At 44.4% G+C, this 16,287-nt stretch overlaps 1 protein-coding gene across 1 annotated transcript; it reads left to right on the forward strand.

Annotated features, from left to right (window-relative positions):
* The first annotated feature begins 254 nt into the window (after positions 1 to 254).
* FAM183A (family with sequence similarity 183 member A) lies at positions 255 to 8,731 on the forward strand. The gene is made up of 4 exons (XM_010371854.2): positions 255 to 429; positions 3,099 to 3,158; positions 5,172 to 5,275; positions 8,546 to 8,731. The coding sequence occupies exons 1-4, from the start codon at positions 297 to 299 to the stop codon at positions 8,651 to 8,653; spliced, it is 405 nt and encodes a 134-aa protein (XP_010370156.1). The 5' UTR covers positions 255 to 296; the 3' UTR covers positions 8,654 to 8,731.
* The last annotated feature ends 7,556 nt before the right edge of the window (positions 8,732 to 16,287 follow it).

A 16,287-nucleotide genomic window follows, 5' to 3' on the forward strand; every position in this document is an offset into this window, starting at 1 on the left:
GGAAACCCTTTCCTGGCGGTATCCGGGGGACCTTATAGTAACCAGACGGGGCCTGATACGTGAGTGCGGTGCCAGAAAAGGGCGGGGCGCGAAATAAGATCCCGACAGGCGGGCGCAGGGCGGGGCAATGCAGGCAGGGGAATGGGCTGGCCTAGTGAGACCCGCCCCGACCGGGCAGCACTACCAGAGCGCTGTTGCCTGGAGACCGCGGGACGCCGTTGCCTGGAGACAGCGGGGAAGCGCTGCCTGGAAACTGTAGAAGGCCCAGGCAAGACGGCGCGGGGCAGCCCAAGGCCATGGCGGGACACCCAAGAGAGAAGGTGATTCCAGATGAGGTCCATCAGAACCAGATCTTGCGGGAACTGTACCTCAAGGAGCTACGAACCCAGAAACTCTACACGCAGTATCACGTGAATCCCCTCCGCAAGAGTGAGAGGCACTGTGGGGTGGGGGAAGGGCGACAGCGGGAGGGCGTCGGGGAAGGAGCCCTCCGGGCTGCGGGAGGGGAACGCGGTCCCAGCAAAAACGCTTTCCCCAGCACCCGCCCCCTTTCCTAGATTTCAGGAACCATGACTTTGGAGAGGCCACATCATATCAGATGTATTCGCTGTATTAAAGTTCATGCGCAACACGATTAAACCTTTTCGTTGTAGAAGAAAAAAAAGGTTGTATAGCTTTTTATGATTTTATTTCTGAAATAATTATATTTTGCAGGCTGTTTGTGTTTAGTTTTTGTTTGTATTTTCGGTTTTTAACAAGTGAAAGGTTTTTCTTCAGGCTTCTTATATTGTCCTTCGGAAAGTTCCCGGTGTGCCCCCTGATAAAACAGCCCTACCCTCCACTCTTGTCTCTGTGCACTCTCCTTGGGCAGTTTGATCTGTCCTGTCACACCAGTTTCCCCTGAATGCCACTGGGTCTCAAATGGAGCTTCAGATGCACAGCCCAACCACCTCCCAGCTCCCCTTTCTGGACCACCCACAGGCACCTCACACCCAGCAGGAGGAAAGCCAGGCTCATCCCCACCTTTCCCACTCTCTGCTGCTCCAGAATACCCTGTCTCTGCAAAAGGCCCCGGATGATTCACTCTCATGATCAGGATCATTCACTCTCATCATCTAATGATCTCGTGATCATTAGAAGCCTCGGAGTCCTCCTCAAGGTCTCTCTCCCTCCCTCCACACACTTAAAAAAGGCACAAGTCCTGTTTATTAACATACCTTTCCCCTCACCTACCTGTTCCTGCTTCAGTGAAAGACACTATCATGCATATGGATTCCTCTCTGCCTCTGCTCAGGTACTTTCATGCTCTAAGTAACACCTCAAACAGCCTCTGCCTGCATCCTCATTCCTGAAGCCTCTGCAGGGCCCTAGGGCTGGATTGGTCTGATGGGCTCCCAATCCCTTATTCTCTTTCCCTCCAAGCTGGCCCCTCCGACCAAACGCCTACACCCTTGCTAGCTTAGTGCTATGCTAGGAGGACAATTAGATCATATCAATCCTACCTAAAATTCTTCTCATAGCTTCTGAGGTAAAGTTTAAATCAATCCGGACATAAGGCGCGTTGGAACTGGCTCTGGTTCCTGCCAGCTTCATCCCATACTCCTCTCCCCGACTTTACCCTGCTCCTTTAAGAAATACTTTGGTGGCTACTCTGCACCAGCCATTGCTGATGAATCCCACGCACACTCCTTTCCCCCTGCTGTTTCTAAATAAATGGAATTCCTAAATGCATCATGTCATTTCCCACTTTACCTGCATAAACATTGTTGCTTCTTCCTGAATGCCTTTCCCAACTCTGTGCCTAATAAGTAAAGTACACTTTGTTGCCCAGCTCTATAGAGAAAATGTACTGTCTTCACTTTCCTTCTAACTAACTTGGTTTTCTTCTGGAGCCCCCAACCACTAGTTTCAGGAAAGCAAATTAGCGTCGAAAGCCGTTCAAACTGGGTCCATTCCAACAATGGAAATAATCTCTTCAGGCAACCTTCATGCTTTCTGGGGAAAATGCTGTTTCCCAGCTCATGTCCCTTGAGCATGTGAGCCATTGGAATAAAGGGAGAAAATATTACAACTTGTATTGATTACTTTTATTTCTAAAGATAGAAATTTTCTTTGCTAATATACTGATAATAGTACATAAAAACTACAGAATTATACATATTTTAAGGGCGCATGCTCTAAAGTCCTTTTACTGATAGGAGTTTGAGACAAGCAGCTTGGAGACCACTGGTTTCTACTGGTGTCTGCTCATTTCCCATTACTCTCCATCTGGCTCACTCCACTGGAGCCCCTCTGGCTTTCTTGACGTTTCTCAAACTCCCCAGGCTCACACTCATATGCTTCCCACACACACAGCACATTCCCTCATTTCATTCAAAGCTCTGCTAATATGTATCTCCCTAGAGATACATCACCCACACCCCAGCCCCAGTGCCAACTCTCCATCCATGTAACCTGCTTTACTGTTCTCCATCACACTTACATTTGCCCAGTTACATATGTATATATATATATATATATGTTTATTGCCTGTCACCACAAATAGAGTAAAAGTTCAGGGGACACAGGAGCCAGCTCTGTCTTGTTTACAGCCTGTTCTTCAGTGCACAGTAATTACGAGCTGAGTGGATGAATGTGGGTGCTGCTCCTCTGTTACCATGCGCCCTCCTGGGCATAGATCACTGCCTGGCAAACCTCTTTGGCCTTCCCTATAGGCCAGCACTGTCCAAGAGAATTCATCAGTGATGAAAATGTTCTCTGTCTTGGCTGTAGTCAAAACTGTAGCCATTAACCGCATGTGGCTATTGAGCACTTGAAGTGTGACTAACGTGACTGAGGAACTGAACATCGTATTTAATTTTAGTTATTCAAATTCAAGGAGCCACATGTGGCTGATGACCACCATTCTGGGCAGTGCCACTCTAGACTGTCAGGTTCTTGAGGGCCTTATCCAATCATGTATTATCCTAGCACCCAGGATAATACCTGGCATGTACCAGTGCCAGATGGGTGCCCTGTTTAAGGTGGGTCTTAGAGAGGGCAGGGAATTCATGTTTTAGTCTGAACCTATGATGCCATTTTTTTTTCTTTTTTTCTAGTTCACACAATCACCAGGAAGCCCATGTCTTGGCATGATAACCTGGAGGAACCTGCAGATGGTAAGTCCTGGGGTTTGAAATGCCATTGAGATACAGCCCAGAGAGGCAGACCGGCTGGAGAGACCTCTCAGGGTAGTGATACCCTGGAGCACACATCAGAGTCCTCTGCTTTGATCCTGGAAATGGGACTCATGCTAACCAAGCCCAGAAAAGATGGCTACTCAGACAGTCTGTGGCAGATAGAATAAGAAATAATTTTTTTTTTAATTTAGTATAATTTTTAAAAGATGGACATATGCAACTATAACTGTCAAGCCAACTAGTGTTCCTACTGGCTTAACATTGCCTTCATTCATTCATCAGATATGTAAATGTTACAAGCACAAGTTCTGAAGCTGTACCAACTCAGTTCAAATCCTGGTTCTGCTACTCATTAACTGTAATATTGGGCAGGTTTTTCACCTCTCTTAGCCTATTTCTCAGGATTGATGTGAGGATTAGGCAAAACAATGCCAGTGCATAGAATAGTAGCTGGTACGTGGTCCTCAGGAAATATTAGTCCCATTGTTATTTTCATTATTAGGTAATCTCTATGCTAGGTCTGGGTTGGGGAGATCTCATAGCATAAGGAAGAAGAAGAGAAGTAGACTTGGAAATAAGTAGACAAGTAAAGAGGGACTATGACTGGTGTGAGAACAGCATAGGAAACAGGTGCCTCCATCAGGCAGTGGAGTTCTGGGAAGACCTCTTGGAGGAGGTGACCACAGGGTGAGATGGAGAAGACTGTGGAAGGACATTCCAAGTTCAATGGAAAATTACAGAAAGAGAAACAAAGCTACAAGTAGTTTGGCATGGCCACAACATACAGGTGGAGAAAGGGCCCTATTTGGGAGTGAGGGAGGAGAGAGATTTGGTGGAAAACCGCATCCCTCTTGGAAAGCTTTCCTTCTTCCCCTCTACCTTCTACGAGCAAACTTTGGTGAAGGACAGATGACTGTGGCTGGGATGGGAAGTAGGGGAGCAGAGGATCTCAGATCTTTATGAAGGAGGCAGACAAGTCAATAGACTAATAGAGAGGGCATCATCACAGGCAGTAAGGTGTTATCCGTAGTGTTCTCTCCTGACTAGGGTTAAGGGTGCAAGCTAAGAACCTGTAGCAGTAAGGAATACAACAGGAAATGAGGGTCCTGAAAGTCAGGCAGGAGTTAGCTGCCCTCTCCCTTACATTAAGGATGTGCCAGCCCAGTGTCAGTCCCTTGAATCACCTTCCTTCATTTCATTCCCAGCCATCTAGCTGAGATAGACATTTTCCTCCCATTTCACAGATGAGTGAAGTGTGGCCCAGAGAAGTGATGCCACCCAACAAGCCGGTACTAGCACTGACTCCAAAGCCCACGTTCATTCCATTGTCCGCCTGCCTGTCTCTGGTGGAGACTTGATAGGGCAGAAGAACTATGGAGCTGCAAATCCATCTGGTGTCGGCAGCCATACTTATTTCAGTACACAAAGAATTGACCTCACTTCTTACAAGCTTGCTCCTCACTCTCTGCTGTGCTGCACTGGCCAAACTTGCTCATGCCTCGGGGTCTTTGCTCTTGCTGCCTGCGGTGTGCTCTTCCTCTGCCTCTTCCAGGGCTGGCTCCTGCTTGTCAACCAGAGAGGCTTCTCTCGCTGCTCCCTCTACAGCAGCTGCTCTTGCCTGCACATGACCCTTCACCTATTCCTTTCTTCACAGCGCATATCCCCGTCTGCCACCATCACGTCATTTTGTAAACCTGCATACTGTGTCCTCTGCCCCGTCTAGACCATGAGCTCTAGGAAAGCAGGGACCACACTGTCACTCAGCACTCTATGCCCAGCACCCAGAACCATACCTGGCATAGAGTTTGAGCTCACCACCATCTTTGTTGAAAAATGAGTGGAGAGACCAGACACCCTGGTCTCGAGGCTGAGGCAAACCTCCAAGGCCCAGATGCTCTACCTGAAAGGAACAATGTGGACGCAGGAAAGGGCACAGGACCAACCTCTGGTCCCAAAGCCTGACTCCTTCATAACTCATACCTCATCTCCCAGCCAGGTTTCTGAATCTCATTCACCATACTGCCCAGGGACCAAGGAAGAAGTACCCAGAGACACAGACTGAAAACCAGGAAGTTGGATGGGACTTAGAGCCCTTGGTAAGCGTGGCTCCTTCCTCAGGAAACACGAGGAAACACAGCGGCAATGTAGGTGGTGACTGTAGAATAAGAGCAGGGGGCTAGACATGCCTGGGCTTGAACCTGGCTACCTCTTACCAGCTGGGTAAGTTACTAAGCTCTCTTATGACTCAGTTTAATTGTTGTAAAATGGAGCTAATACAGCTAATACCTATCTCAAAAGCTTGTTATGAGGATGAAACTAGGTGATATTTGTGCAGTACCTGGAACAGGGTCTGGCACATGATAAACACTGTGTCTTTAAATAAAGGTACTGACGACAGACACCTGAGTCAACTCCATCAGCTATCAGCAAGGTGGTCTTGGGTGTGCCACTCAATATCTCTGAGTTCTGCTTCCTTATCCATAAAAAATGGATATGTGACTGGACGTAGTGGCTCATGCCTGTAATCCCAGCACTTTGGGAAGCCAAGGCAGGTGGATCACCTGAGGTCAGGAGTTCGAGACCACCCTGGCCAACATGGCGAAACCCCATCTTTACTAAAAATACAAAAATTGGCTGGGTGTGGTGTCTCATGCTTGTAGTCTCATCTACTGGGGAGGCTGAAGCAGGCGAATCACTTGAACCCAGGAGGTGGAGGTTGCAGTGAGCCAAGATCATGCCACTGCACTCCAGCCTGGGTGACAGAGTAAGACTCTTTCTAAAAAATATATATATTAATTTTAAAAATATATAAATAAATAACATTTTTAAAAATTAAAAAATTTCAAAAATTAAAACAAAAATACATAAAAAATGGACATATGAGTAAGGATCCTCTCCTTGTTTGATTGGAAAGGCACAATTAGCCACTTTGGCACACAATCACCCTAAGGAATACAGCGCTTCTGTTTTTAAGGGAGAAATGTGCAATATGGAATAGACAAGTCAAAGAAATTTCTGCCACACAAGTCTTTAAATCTGCTTATGTTTTTGATCATGCAGAAGGTTTTCATTTTTAAGTCATCAAATATACAACCAATTTTCATTATGGTTTCTGGGTTTTGTGCCTTGCTTAGTAAAACCTTCAACACCTACATTATCAAGCAACTATTCTGTATTTTTCCCTAACTTTTTTTTATTCTTCTTCTCTCTCTTTTTTTTTTTGTGTGTGTATATATATATATATATACACACACACACACAAAATATGTACATATATATGTATATATACACATGTATGTATACATATATACACACCTACAAGGAGGGACTTGGTACAAAAGGAGAGGTATGGTTAGAGAGCTGGAGAAGATAAACACTCAAAGAGGAAGAGGAGGTGGGGAGATCTAACATCACGAATAAGAGAAAAGTGTTAAAATATGTATTCAGTGACAGTTATTGAATATAAATATGAATAACAGGCCAATATTCAATGACTGTTAAAAACCAGAAGGAATGGTACTGGAAGTGCTAGTGGAAAAAAATAAATTTTAAATTTAAAAACCAGAAAGAAGACTTTTCAAGTGGGGAAACTACTGTGAAAGGCATAGGCACCACTATGGGGTTCTGCAGTGAGGGAGGGAGAGAGACTGGCCTCAACTCTGATTATAGCATGGGCAAGTGCGACTGTGTAGCCAAGGAACAAGGTGGGGGTCAGTGATGGAAAAATACTAGGAGGAAACATCAGGGGTAGGGGTAGATTCTGGCTAACTTCCACCTAACAGGGTGCTTGCTGAAGGCAGGCTAGCAGGATTAGACATCCCCTAGAGAGTGGTGGAGGATGAGGAACCCAATCAGATATCAAGGGTGATCAGATATGAAAGGTGGGGGGGTTCTGGTTAAATCACCTTAGCAGGATTTTTGCTAGAATTGGACAATGCAGAGGAAATGGAAATCCCAACATCAGACCTGGTTGAAAAGTAGTTCAGGGAGCCTGAATAGAGTTTGCTCAAGGAAAAAATCTTTGCTAGGGAGAAGAAAGGTTGTGAAGAAAGGAGTGTTGGCATGAAGACAGAAATCAGCCAAGATAGATCATGAAGCAACTTAGAAAAATAGCACAAAGCACAAGTAAATTAATTCACCATTCTTCATTTTGTTAAAGAGTAAAGACAGGCCAGGCACGCTGGCTCACACCTGTAATCCCAGCACTTTGGGAGGTCGAGGCGGGTGGATCACAAGGTCAGGAGATCAAGACCATCCTGGCTAATACGGTGAAACCCCGTCTCTACTAAAAATACAAAAAATTAGCCAGGTGCAGTGGCGGGCGCCTATAGTCCCAGCTACTGGGGAGGCTGAGGCAGGAGAATGACGTGAATCCGGGAGGTGGAGCTTGCAGTGAGCCAAGATAGCACCACTGCAGTCCTGCCTGGGATAAAGAGCAAGGCTCTGTCTCAAAAAAAAAAAAAAAGTAAAGACCTGGCTCACACAAGTACAAAGTGTGCCTGTGGAGATGTTGCATCTTTGACCCTCCAGGACATCTCATGCAGCCTTACGATGGCAGGAAGGACAAGTGTGGCCTGCCCTGCTCAGACCTTCGTAGGCTCTGCAGATCACAGATGGCAAGTGTCTCCAGATCAGTGAGCGCTCTGGAGCTGCAAAGGGTCTGCAAATATTCCATGCTGTTCATTATTATAAACCTGGGGACAATGCCATCAGAGGCCACTGTTAGCATAGTAAGAAAGTGTACCTTAAAAACCATTAGATGCAGGTGCTGTGCAACTGGAAGAGGTAATTAAGTTGGAGCTTCAGAGTGAAGTAGTTGGGGCTTGATCAGCAGCAACTGGAAGCTCCTTGCTCCCCTGGCAGGGCTTCACCTTGGATAGACAAGATACCTCCAACCTCAGTATTGGGACACTGGCAAAGCCAGACTCAAGGACCATCACTCAGCCTCTCATCTCCTGGTAACATTTTCTGGAAATACATTTTTAAAATTATTTGCACGGTGTAACTTCTATAAGATCGATGTGTCGGAGTGCCAACTATTACTCAGGTTCTATGTGACTCTTTCAACAAATTCATTCTTTCAGCAAATATGCATTGAATACCTAGTGTGCACTGGGTCTTGCTCTAGGTGCTGAGGATACTGTGGCCTCCAAGTCAGGCAGTGGGACAGGGAAGACCACAACTGTGCATAGGTTATTCTCCTCCGATCTCACAACCTTTTTGATGTGCATGTGGTCATCTCCATTCCACAATGCAGCCACAGGTCAGGAGGGTGAAGCCTGATATAAGCCAAGTCCATTGACTCCAAACCCAGGTGCTCCTGCATCCTCACAGACTTCTTCCTGATTCTGCATCCTCCTTTCTAGGTCAACCCAGAACGCCATGACCGCAGGCTGAATCACTTCAGGGTCTGCAGTGACATCACTCTGTACAAGGCTAAAACATGGGGCCTAGGAGATGATCGCCACAAGTAGCATCCCAGCAGAGGAGCCCATCTGTGGATCTAATGCCCTAAGTGTGCACAGCCCAGAGAAATAAAATATTACTTTAAAGTCAAGTCTCACTTTTCTCATTTCTGGCTGAGTCCACTGGTTGAAATCCTTGTGTGGTAAAGTAAAGTGAGAAATCAGATAAAAATGGTGGGCTAATTGCACACAATCATCTGCTCTGCCCTCCTAATACTAATAAAGGATCACAAAGGGATACAAAACCCACCACTGAGGGAATGGAAGGAAAATGTTACCAATAGAAAAAAACTGGAAGAGTGTTCAGGAGATAGAAAGCTGATGGAGGAGATGGCAGGAATCACAAAATGCACGCTGATGGAATGCCTCTGAGCACAGGGTTTCCAGAACTCTAGACAGAGGTTCAGGACTCTGAGACAGAGTGGGGTGTGAAGCAGAGAACTGAAATTGGATGTGGGTAGGGGTAATCCCACCCCCACACACACCAGGAGCCAGGTTTATAACATCTCCCCCGCGCTGGAGGATGGGAGGTTATTCTTGGGGGAAGAGGAGAAGCCCAGGGCTCAGGGATACTAAAACACAAGGCATGAGTCAGCCATGGAGCTGAAAACAATCTGTGAAAATCTACAAAAAGGAGGCTGAACCCCTAGCCCAGGTGCCCACACATATACTACATTTTTACCCTAGGTTTGAAGATGGAGTGTTCCCCTCTGGAAAAATAATGAAACTTCTCTAGAGACCCCCACATAGTACCATTTGAGAGACTTTTAAGGAAAGAAGCAGGGAAGTCAGTTTCCTTTCCCCCTTCCTGCTACGAACCATTCCTCCTGGACCTCATCCTGTTGAGCTACCACCTGCTTCAGAGTTGTAGCCACCTCAGCTTCTGCTCAGCCTCTGCAGCCAGTGTGCCACCTCTGCAGGGTCATGTGGGCCACAGATCTCTCCAGGGTGACCAAATGACTGGGTGGGGCTGTGTTAGCAGAAATCTGGTCTCCTGGATCCCCAGCTGCTGCACGTCCCTGAGGAAAGTGTGGAGGGCCCAAGGCATCCAATACCATCTCTTCCTCAAGGAGCCTTAGCTTCTTAAAGAGGATGCCAAGGAGGGGAGGGGTCAGAAGGAAGTCCAAGGAATCTTTACAGAAGGGCCAGCAGGTAAGGAAAGTAATCTAGGAACTGATCATAAAGATGTCATTGAGCTAGGCACTGAGGTTCAAAAAAAAAAAGGGGGTGGGGGTGGGGGGGAGAAATGAAATCAAAGAGGCAACTCATGAGATAATGGAGCAGGCAAATGAAAAGAAGTGTGCTGCCACTGAAGCCTCAAATGATGAGTTCCAGAAAGTTAGACTTGTTCCCAGCTGCCATCAAGCTAGATAGATCCTTTGTTGGCCATTCTGTACGCCAAGGGAGTTGTCTTTGTAAAGCCGCAGAAGCCAATGTTGCCATCCTAAGTTGCTATTTAAACCATAGAAAACCAGAACATGAGCATTTTGGCTTTTTTTTCTTTAACTAGGAAGTATAAAGACTTAGAGAAAATAAAACTAATATCTAAATTTTAATATATAGTGATCACTTTGGCTTTTTCTTTGGCCTAAGCGGATAAAGAAGAGACTGTTAAAGATCTCTTATTCCTGAGTGAGGGGGAATGCATCTAATGACAAGAAATCATTGCTCATTATTTAAAAAGAGTTAGGTATGTTTTGTCTTAGGATCTTGATTTTTGTTTTAATTCTTTGTTTTGAGAAGAAGGCCATGGACCCTGCAATATGTAATAGGATTTGGTTAAGGAAGGAAACCCTGAGGGCAAGTCTCAGCAGATTCGCCCCATTTTGTATCACAGAAGCCCATATTAAATTCAGAGTACATTGATGGGGAGCAGTGGAATCCTGCACTGTGATTCAAGGTAAGATACTTGTAAATGCTGCATATAATCTTGGTTCTGTTTTTTAAAATGCAAATGAAATACTGTGCATTGTTTTTATATCAGAGTAGAACAGGTTCATTTTCCTTTACATGTCTGTTTGAAATTGCTTTTCCATGAGCACATGCATAATTCTTATGTATCCACTCTGCTTGTTTTCAATGTTCTTTTAAAATTTTTGTTGGGCTAAAAAGAGCCTTTTCTTTGGTATCATCATAGCTACCATCATCTATAGCAAAACTGCATATCTAGTACTGGAAGTAGTTCAACCAGCAATGTAGTAGGTAATATACAGGATAATGATCAGATATAATTTCTGATTGGCCAGAAGAGTTAGTTTACATGTATGCAGTTGAGGTCCAATGACTTCCAATTAAAGATCTTAGGCCTGGCGCGGTGGCTTGCACCTGTAATCCCAGAACTTTGGGAGGCCAAGGCAGGCAGATCACCTGAGGTCAGGAGTTCGAGACCAGCCTGGCCACCATGGTGAAACACCATCTCTACTAAAACTACAAAAATTAGCAGGGCTTGGTGGTGGGTACCTGTAATCCTGCTACTTGGGAGGCTGAGGCAGGAGAATCACTTGAACCCAGAAGGCGGAGATCGCAGTAAGCCAAGATCACGCCATTGCACTCCAGCCTGGGTGACAGAGTGAAACTCTGTCTCAAAAAATAAAAAACAAACAAACAACAAAAAAAAAAATCTTGTACCAAAAGATTCTGGAACATTATTTGACATCTAGTCTTCAATGTGAAAAAGGTACCTCTTATAATTACACTTGAATTCATCTTCATGAATATTTAAATTTTCAGAACAGCATAAAAGGTGGATTCGTTGATATGCAGAAAGGTGAGTCTAGTTTTATGATCCAGTGTAAATTATAAAATAGACTAAATGCCTGAATGTTTTCATCACGAGGCTGTGCTCTGAAAGCAATCAATATGCTCCTGCAAAGAGAGCAACCACATTTTCTGCTTTCATCTCCTTCCCAACTCTGCCCAAAAAACAGAAAGCCGTTACTTTGTATACTCATCTAAAAAAGCATATATAGTCAGTCTTCATTTTGCACAATAGTGCAGGACTACAAAAATGTCCTGCTTGCTGAAACTATGCAAAGAGATCTTAATCATCATTGGGGGAAAATTACAATTGTTCCGTGCCCTTTAAAGAAAAATTGTCCAAAAGTCCTTTTAAAAAGTATGAATCTGGCCAGGTGCAGTGGTTCATGCCTGCAATCCTAGCACTTTGAGAGACCAAGGTGGGCAGATCACAAGGTCAGGAGATCGAGACCATCTTGGCTAACACGGTGAAACCCTGTCTCTACTAAAAATACAAAAAATTAGCCAGGCGTGGTGGCAGGCGCCTGTAGTCCCAGCTACTCGGGAGGCTGAGGCAGGAGAATGGCAAGAACCCGGGAGGCGGAGCTTGCGGTGAGCCGAGATCGCACCACTGCACTCCAGTCTGGGCGACAGAGCGAGACTCTGTCTCAAAAAAAAACAGAAAAAGAAAAAGAAAAAAAAAAGAAAAGAAAAAGTATGAATCTTTAAGCCTTAAAAACGAAAACTAAACAATGAAAAAAAATTGTGTGAAAGTATTAAAAACTCTGTTCAATGCGTAACAAAATTAAAATAGTAATATTTAGTAGATTAACTTTAAAACAGTAGAAACATTGAGAATCAAGTGCTTTATTTCTGTATGAAAAACCATGCTTGTCTTCTTTTTTCCCTTCTATAACTTACAATATAGAACAAGCATCTTTTCCGTGCTTTGGCAAATTGTCTTTACTCCTTTCTAAGTTTGGATTTAGTTCCAACATTTTATCACTTGATCTTCCAATGTCATTACATATCTCCAAGAGTCGCTTTAATGTGAAGTTTTTCACTAGTGTCACTCCCTGGAGACATCTTCATCCTTTCCATCTCTTTCCTCATTTGTAAGTTTGCCTTCACAAGGTTTCTCTGGCTGTATATCTAGTCTCTAGAATGGCAACAGTATTCACAGTCCAGTATCAGCTATTTCATCTACAATTCCATTTGCGTTGCACTCAAATTTTACTTCTAGTCTCACCATTAAAAAAAAAAAATTTTTTTTTTTTCTTTTTTAGTTTTTTGAGACAGGTTCTCACTCTATCACCCAGACTGGAGTGCAGTGGCACAAACATGGCTCACTGCAGCCTCAAACTCCCAAGCACAAGATATTCTCCCACCTCAGCCTCCTCAGTAGCTGGGACAAGTGCATACCACCAATGCCTGGCCAATTAAAAAAAAAAAAATTTTTTTTTTTGAGATGGAGTCTCAGTCTGTCGCCCAGGCTGGAGTGCAGTGGTGCCATCTCAGCTCACTGCAAGCTCTGCCTCCCGGGTTCACGCCATTCTCCTGCCTCAGCCTCCTGAATAGCTGGGACTACAGGTACCCACCACCACGCCCAGCTAATTTTTTGTATTTTTAGTAGAGACAGGGTTTCACTGTGTTAGCCTGAATGGTCTCAATCTCCTGACCTCGTGATCTGCCCGCCTCGGCCTCCCGAAGTGCTGGGATTACAGGCATGAGCCACCATGCCCAGCCAAAAATTTTTTGTAGAGAGGTCTCACTGTGTTTCCCAGGCTGGTCTCAAACTCCTGGGCTCAGATGGCCTCCCAAAGTGCTAGGATTACAGGCGTGAGTCACTGTGCCCTACCATTTTTTGTTTCTTTGGTGTACATTAATCCTTGGTGGTCAATTCCCTCTCAACTCTATAAAATGCATGAGTTTATTGCTAAAGACAGAGGCAACACAACTACACACTTTGCTGTGTGTGTGTGTGAAATGAATAACAGATGCAGTGGCTGATCTTGGACAGACTTTGAAAGAAGTGAGGGTCATTAGTTTTCATGCATCTGTCATTTATGGAGTGATTTGTGGACTAAAGAGCTAGCGGCGACTATTTCTACTTTATGCAATTACTCAGTTATTACTTCGGTAACTGAAATGTGAATATTGTTGGTGAGAAACTTATTTAATTACATCGTGATAACTGAATTCTTGCATATTAGAATCTGTACTGGGGATTCCTAGGTTCCTACTTATTTTTCAAGGAATGGAATTGTATTTATTTTAAAGCAATATGAAGGAGGCTGAGTGCAGTGGCTCACACCTGTATTCCCAGCACTCTGTGATGCCGAGGCAGGATTGCCTAAGCCCAGGAGTTTGAGAACAGCCTAGGCAGTAGAGCAAGACCCTGTCCCTACAAAAAATTAAAAAAGAAAAAAACCTAGCCAGGCATTGTGGCATGCACCTGTAGTCCCAGCTACTTGGGAGGCTGAGGCAGGAGGATTCCTTGAGCCCACGAGTTTGAGGCTACAGTGAGCTATGATCATATCACTGTAATCCAGCATGGGCAACAGAGTAAGACCTTGCTTTTACAAAATAAAAAGAAGACATAATGCTACCTGCACCTTGAACATCCTTTATTTTGAGGGTTAGAATGGTAGAAGTGATGTAAATGAGTTCTACAAAGGATATTTCTAAAATTAAGGAAAGTGATTCCATATGTAAATCTTTGCTCTATAATAAATAAAAAAGAAAAACACCAAGGAAGTAAAAGCGGGGAAGGGGGGGGGTGCACAGTTTTCGAAGCCTGTAAAAGTATGTTGCATTAGTAACTTACTTTTGGCTTTGGCTTTATCAGTGTGAAATGTTGTTAACCTGTGTTCTCCTTTTGTGAAACACTGTGTTACTTGCATAATTCAGTCTCTAACTGCTTCCGAGCCTGTTACACATTATCCCCATGCAATAATATGGCATGAATTATGAAAGAGGACAGAGTAAATATTTTTGTCTTCTTGATATATGACCTGTGTGACCAGTTCTGTTAGTTGAAATTAGTTTATAAAAACTAAATTATCTTTGTTCTACATTACAATCTTAGTATTATATGAATCCAGAAATATCATTTTCATGTGCCAATAATGCTACAAGAAAATGTGAAAATAGGCCGGGTGCAGTGGCTCACGCCTGTAATCGCAACACTTTGGGAGGCCGAGGTGGTCGGATCATGAGGTCAAGAGATCAAGACCATCCTGGTTAACATGGTGAAACCCTGTCTCTACTAAAAATACAAAAAATTAGCCGGGCGTGGTGGCGGGCGCCTGTAATCCCAGCTACTCGGGAGCCTGAGGCAGGAGAATGGCGTGAACCCAGGAGACGGAGGTTGCAGTGAGCCGAGATCGCGCCATGCACCCCAGCCTGGGCGATAGAGCGAGACTCCGTCAAAAAAAAAAAAAAAAAAGAAAAGAAAATGTGAAAATAAGTTATTCTTTCTGCTAAAGATACTATATAGCTCTCAGGCATTTCTAACTTCCTTAAAAATAAAATATGGTTTCTAAACTGGAATGGAGAGAGAAGGGGCAGGTAAAATGGCTTACCACTCTATCAACAGAGTAAAGCCCAACAATTAATGTGGCCTGCCTATTCAACATACCACCTACGCAGAGCTTCCGCCTACGCTAATACTTCTGAAATATGAACAACCAAGGCTTGCCAGATATTAAGGAAAGAAACCCCAGCAAAATAATCCTAATCAAAGGGGATTATCAGATTATCGTGCTATATTAGGATAATGTTTTAATTATATGGCAGGCAATGTTCTAAGTGTTTTACGTTGATTAACCCAATGCTGACGGGAACCCAATGAGGTAGATACATCTGTATTATGCCAGAGATGACACGGGAAATACAAATTAATTCCCTATGGTCAAACAGCAACTAAGCAACAGAGCCAGGCCCCAGAGTCCACGCTTCTTAGCTTCTACAATACTCTACTGGTCAAACATGGGAAAGGGGAGATCAAAATGCACGGACTAGGCCGGGCGCGGTGGCTCAAGCCTGTAATCCCAGCACTTTGGGAGGCCGAGACGGGTGGATCGTGAGGTCAGGAGATCGAGACCAACCTAGCTAACATGGCGAAACCCCGTCTCTACTAAAAAATACAAAAAACTAGCCGGGCGAGTTGGCGGGTGCCTGTAGTCCCAGCTACTTGGGAGGCTGAGGCAGGAGAATGGCGTAAACCCTGGAGGCGGAGCTTGCAGTGAGCTGAGATCCGGCCACTGCACTCCAGCCTGGGCGACAGAGTGAGACTCCGTCTCAAAAAAAAAAAAAAAAAAAAAAAAAAAAATGCACAGACTGCAGAAACAGAATGAAGGGAACAGAGGGAAACTATCAAAAAATTAGAATTATAATCATATCCTGAGAGATATAAGATACTGCATCTAGAGAATAAAATGATATGAAAAATGACCAATTCGAGAATAAGGAACTCCTGGGGGATAAATGAAATGAAAGCTAAAATACATATTCAATAAAATGATTTTAGACCGGCCACAGTGGCTCATGCCTGTAATCCCAGCACTTTGGGAGGCAGAGGCAGGTGGTTCACCTGAGGTCAGGATTTCAAGACCAGCCTGACCAACATGGTGAAACCCTGTCTCTACTAAAAATACAAAAATTAGCTGGGTGTGGTGGCGCGTGCCCATAATCCCAGCTACTTAGGAGGCTGAGGCAGAATCGCTTGAACCCGGGAAGTGGAGTTTGCAGTGAGCCGAGATTGTGTCACTGCACTCCAGCCTGAGCGATGGAGCGAGACTGTGTTTCCAAAAAAAAATTTAAGAAACAAAGAAATCTCTCCCCCAAAAGCAGAACTGAAATACAACTTAGAAACAGTGCCTGTGAAATTCTAAAATTCTAAGGAG

The sequence above is a fragment of the Rhinopithecus roxellana genome, chromosome 12 (genome assembly GCF_007565055.1).
Source record: "Rhinopithecus roxellana isolate Shanxi Qingling chromosome 12, ASM756505v1, whole genome shotgun sequence".
Lineage (NCBI taxonomy): Eukaryota > Metazoa > Chordata > Mammalia > Primates > Cercopithecidae > Rhinopithecus > Rhinopithecus roxellana.

What these genes read in the sequence shown, in the direction of transcription:
- FAM183A (XM_010371854.2), top strand. Translation starts at nt 297, where the DNA reads ATGGCGGGACACCCAAGAGAGAAGGTGATTCCAGATGAGGTCCATCAG. An exon ending in CGTGAATCCCCTCCGCAAGA is followed by an intron (nt 430 to 3,098) that starts GTGAGAGGCACT and finishes CTTTTTTTCTAG; the next exon opens with TTCACACAATCACCAGGAAG. An exon ending in CCTGGAGGAACCTGCAGATG is followed by an intron (nt 3,159 to 5,171) that starts GTAAGTCCTGGG and finishes CTCATCTCCCAG; the next exon opens with CCAGGTTTCTGAATCTCATT.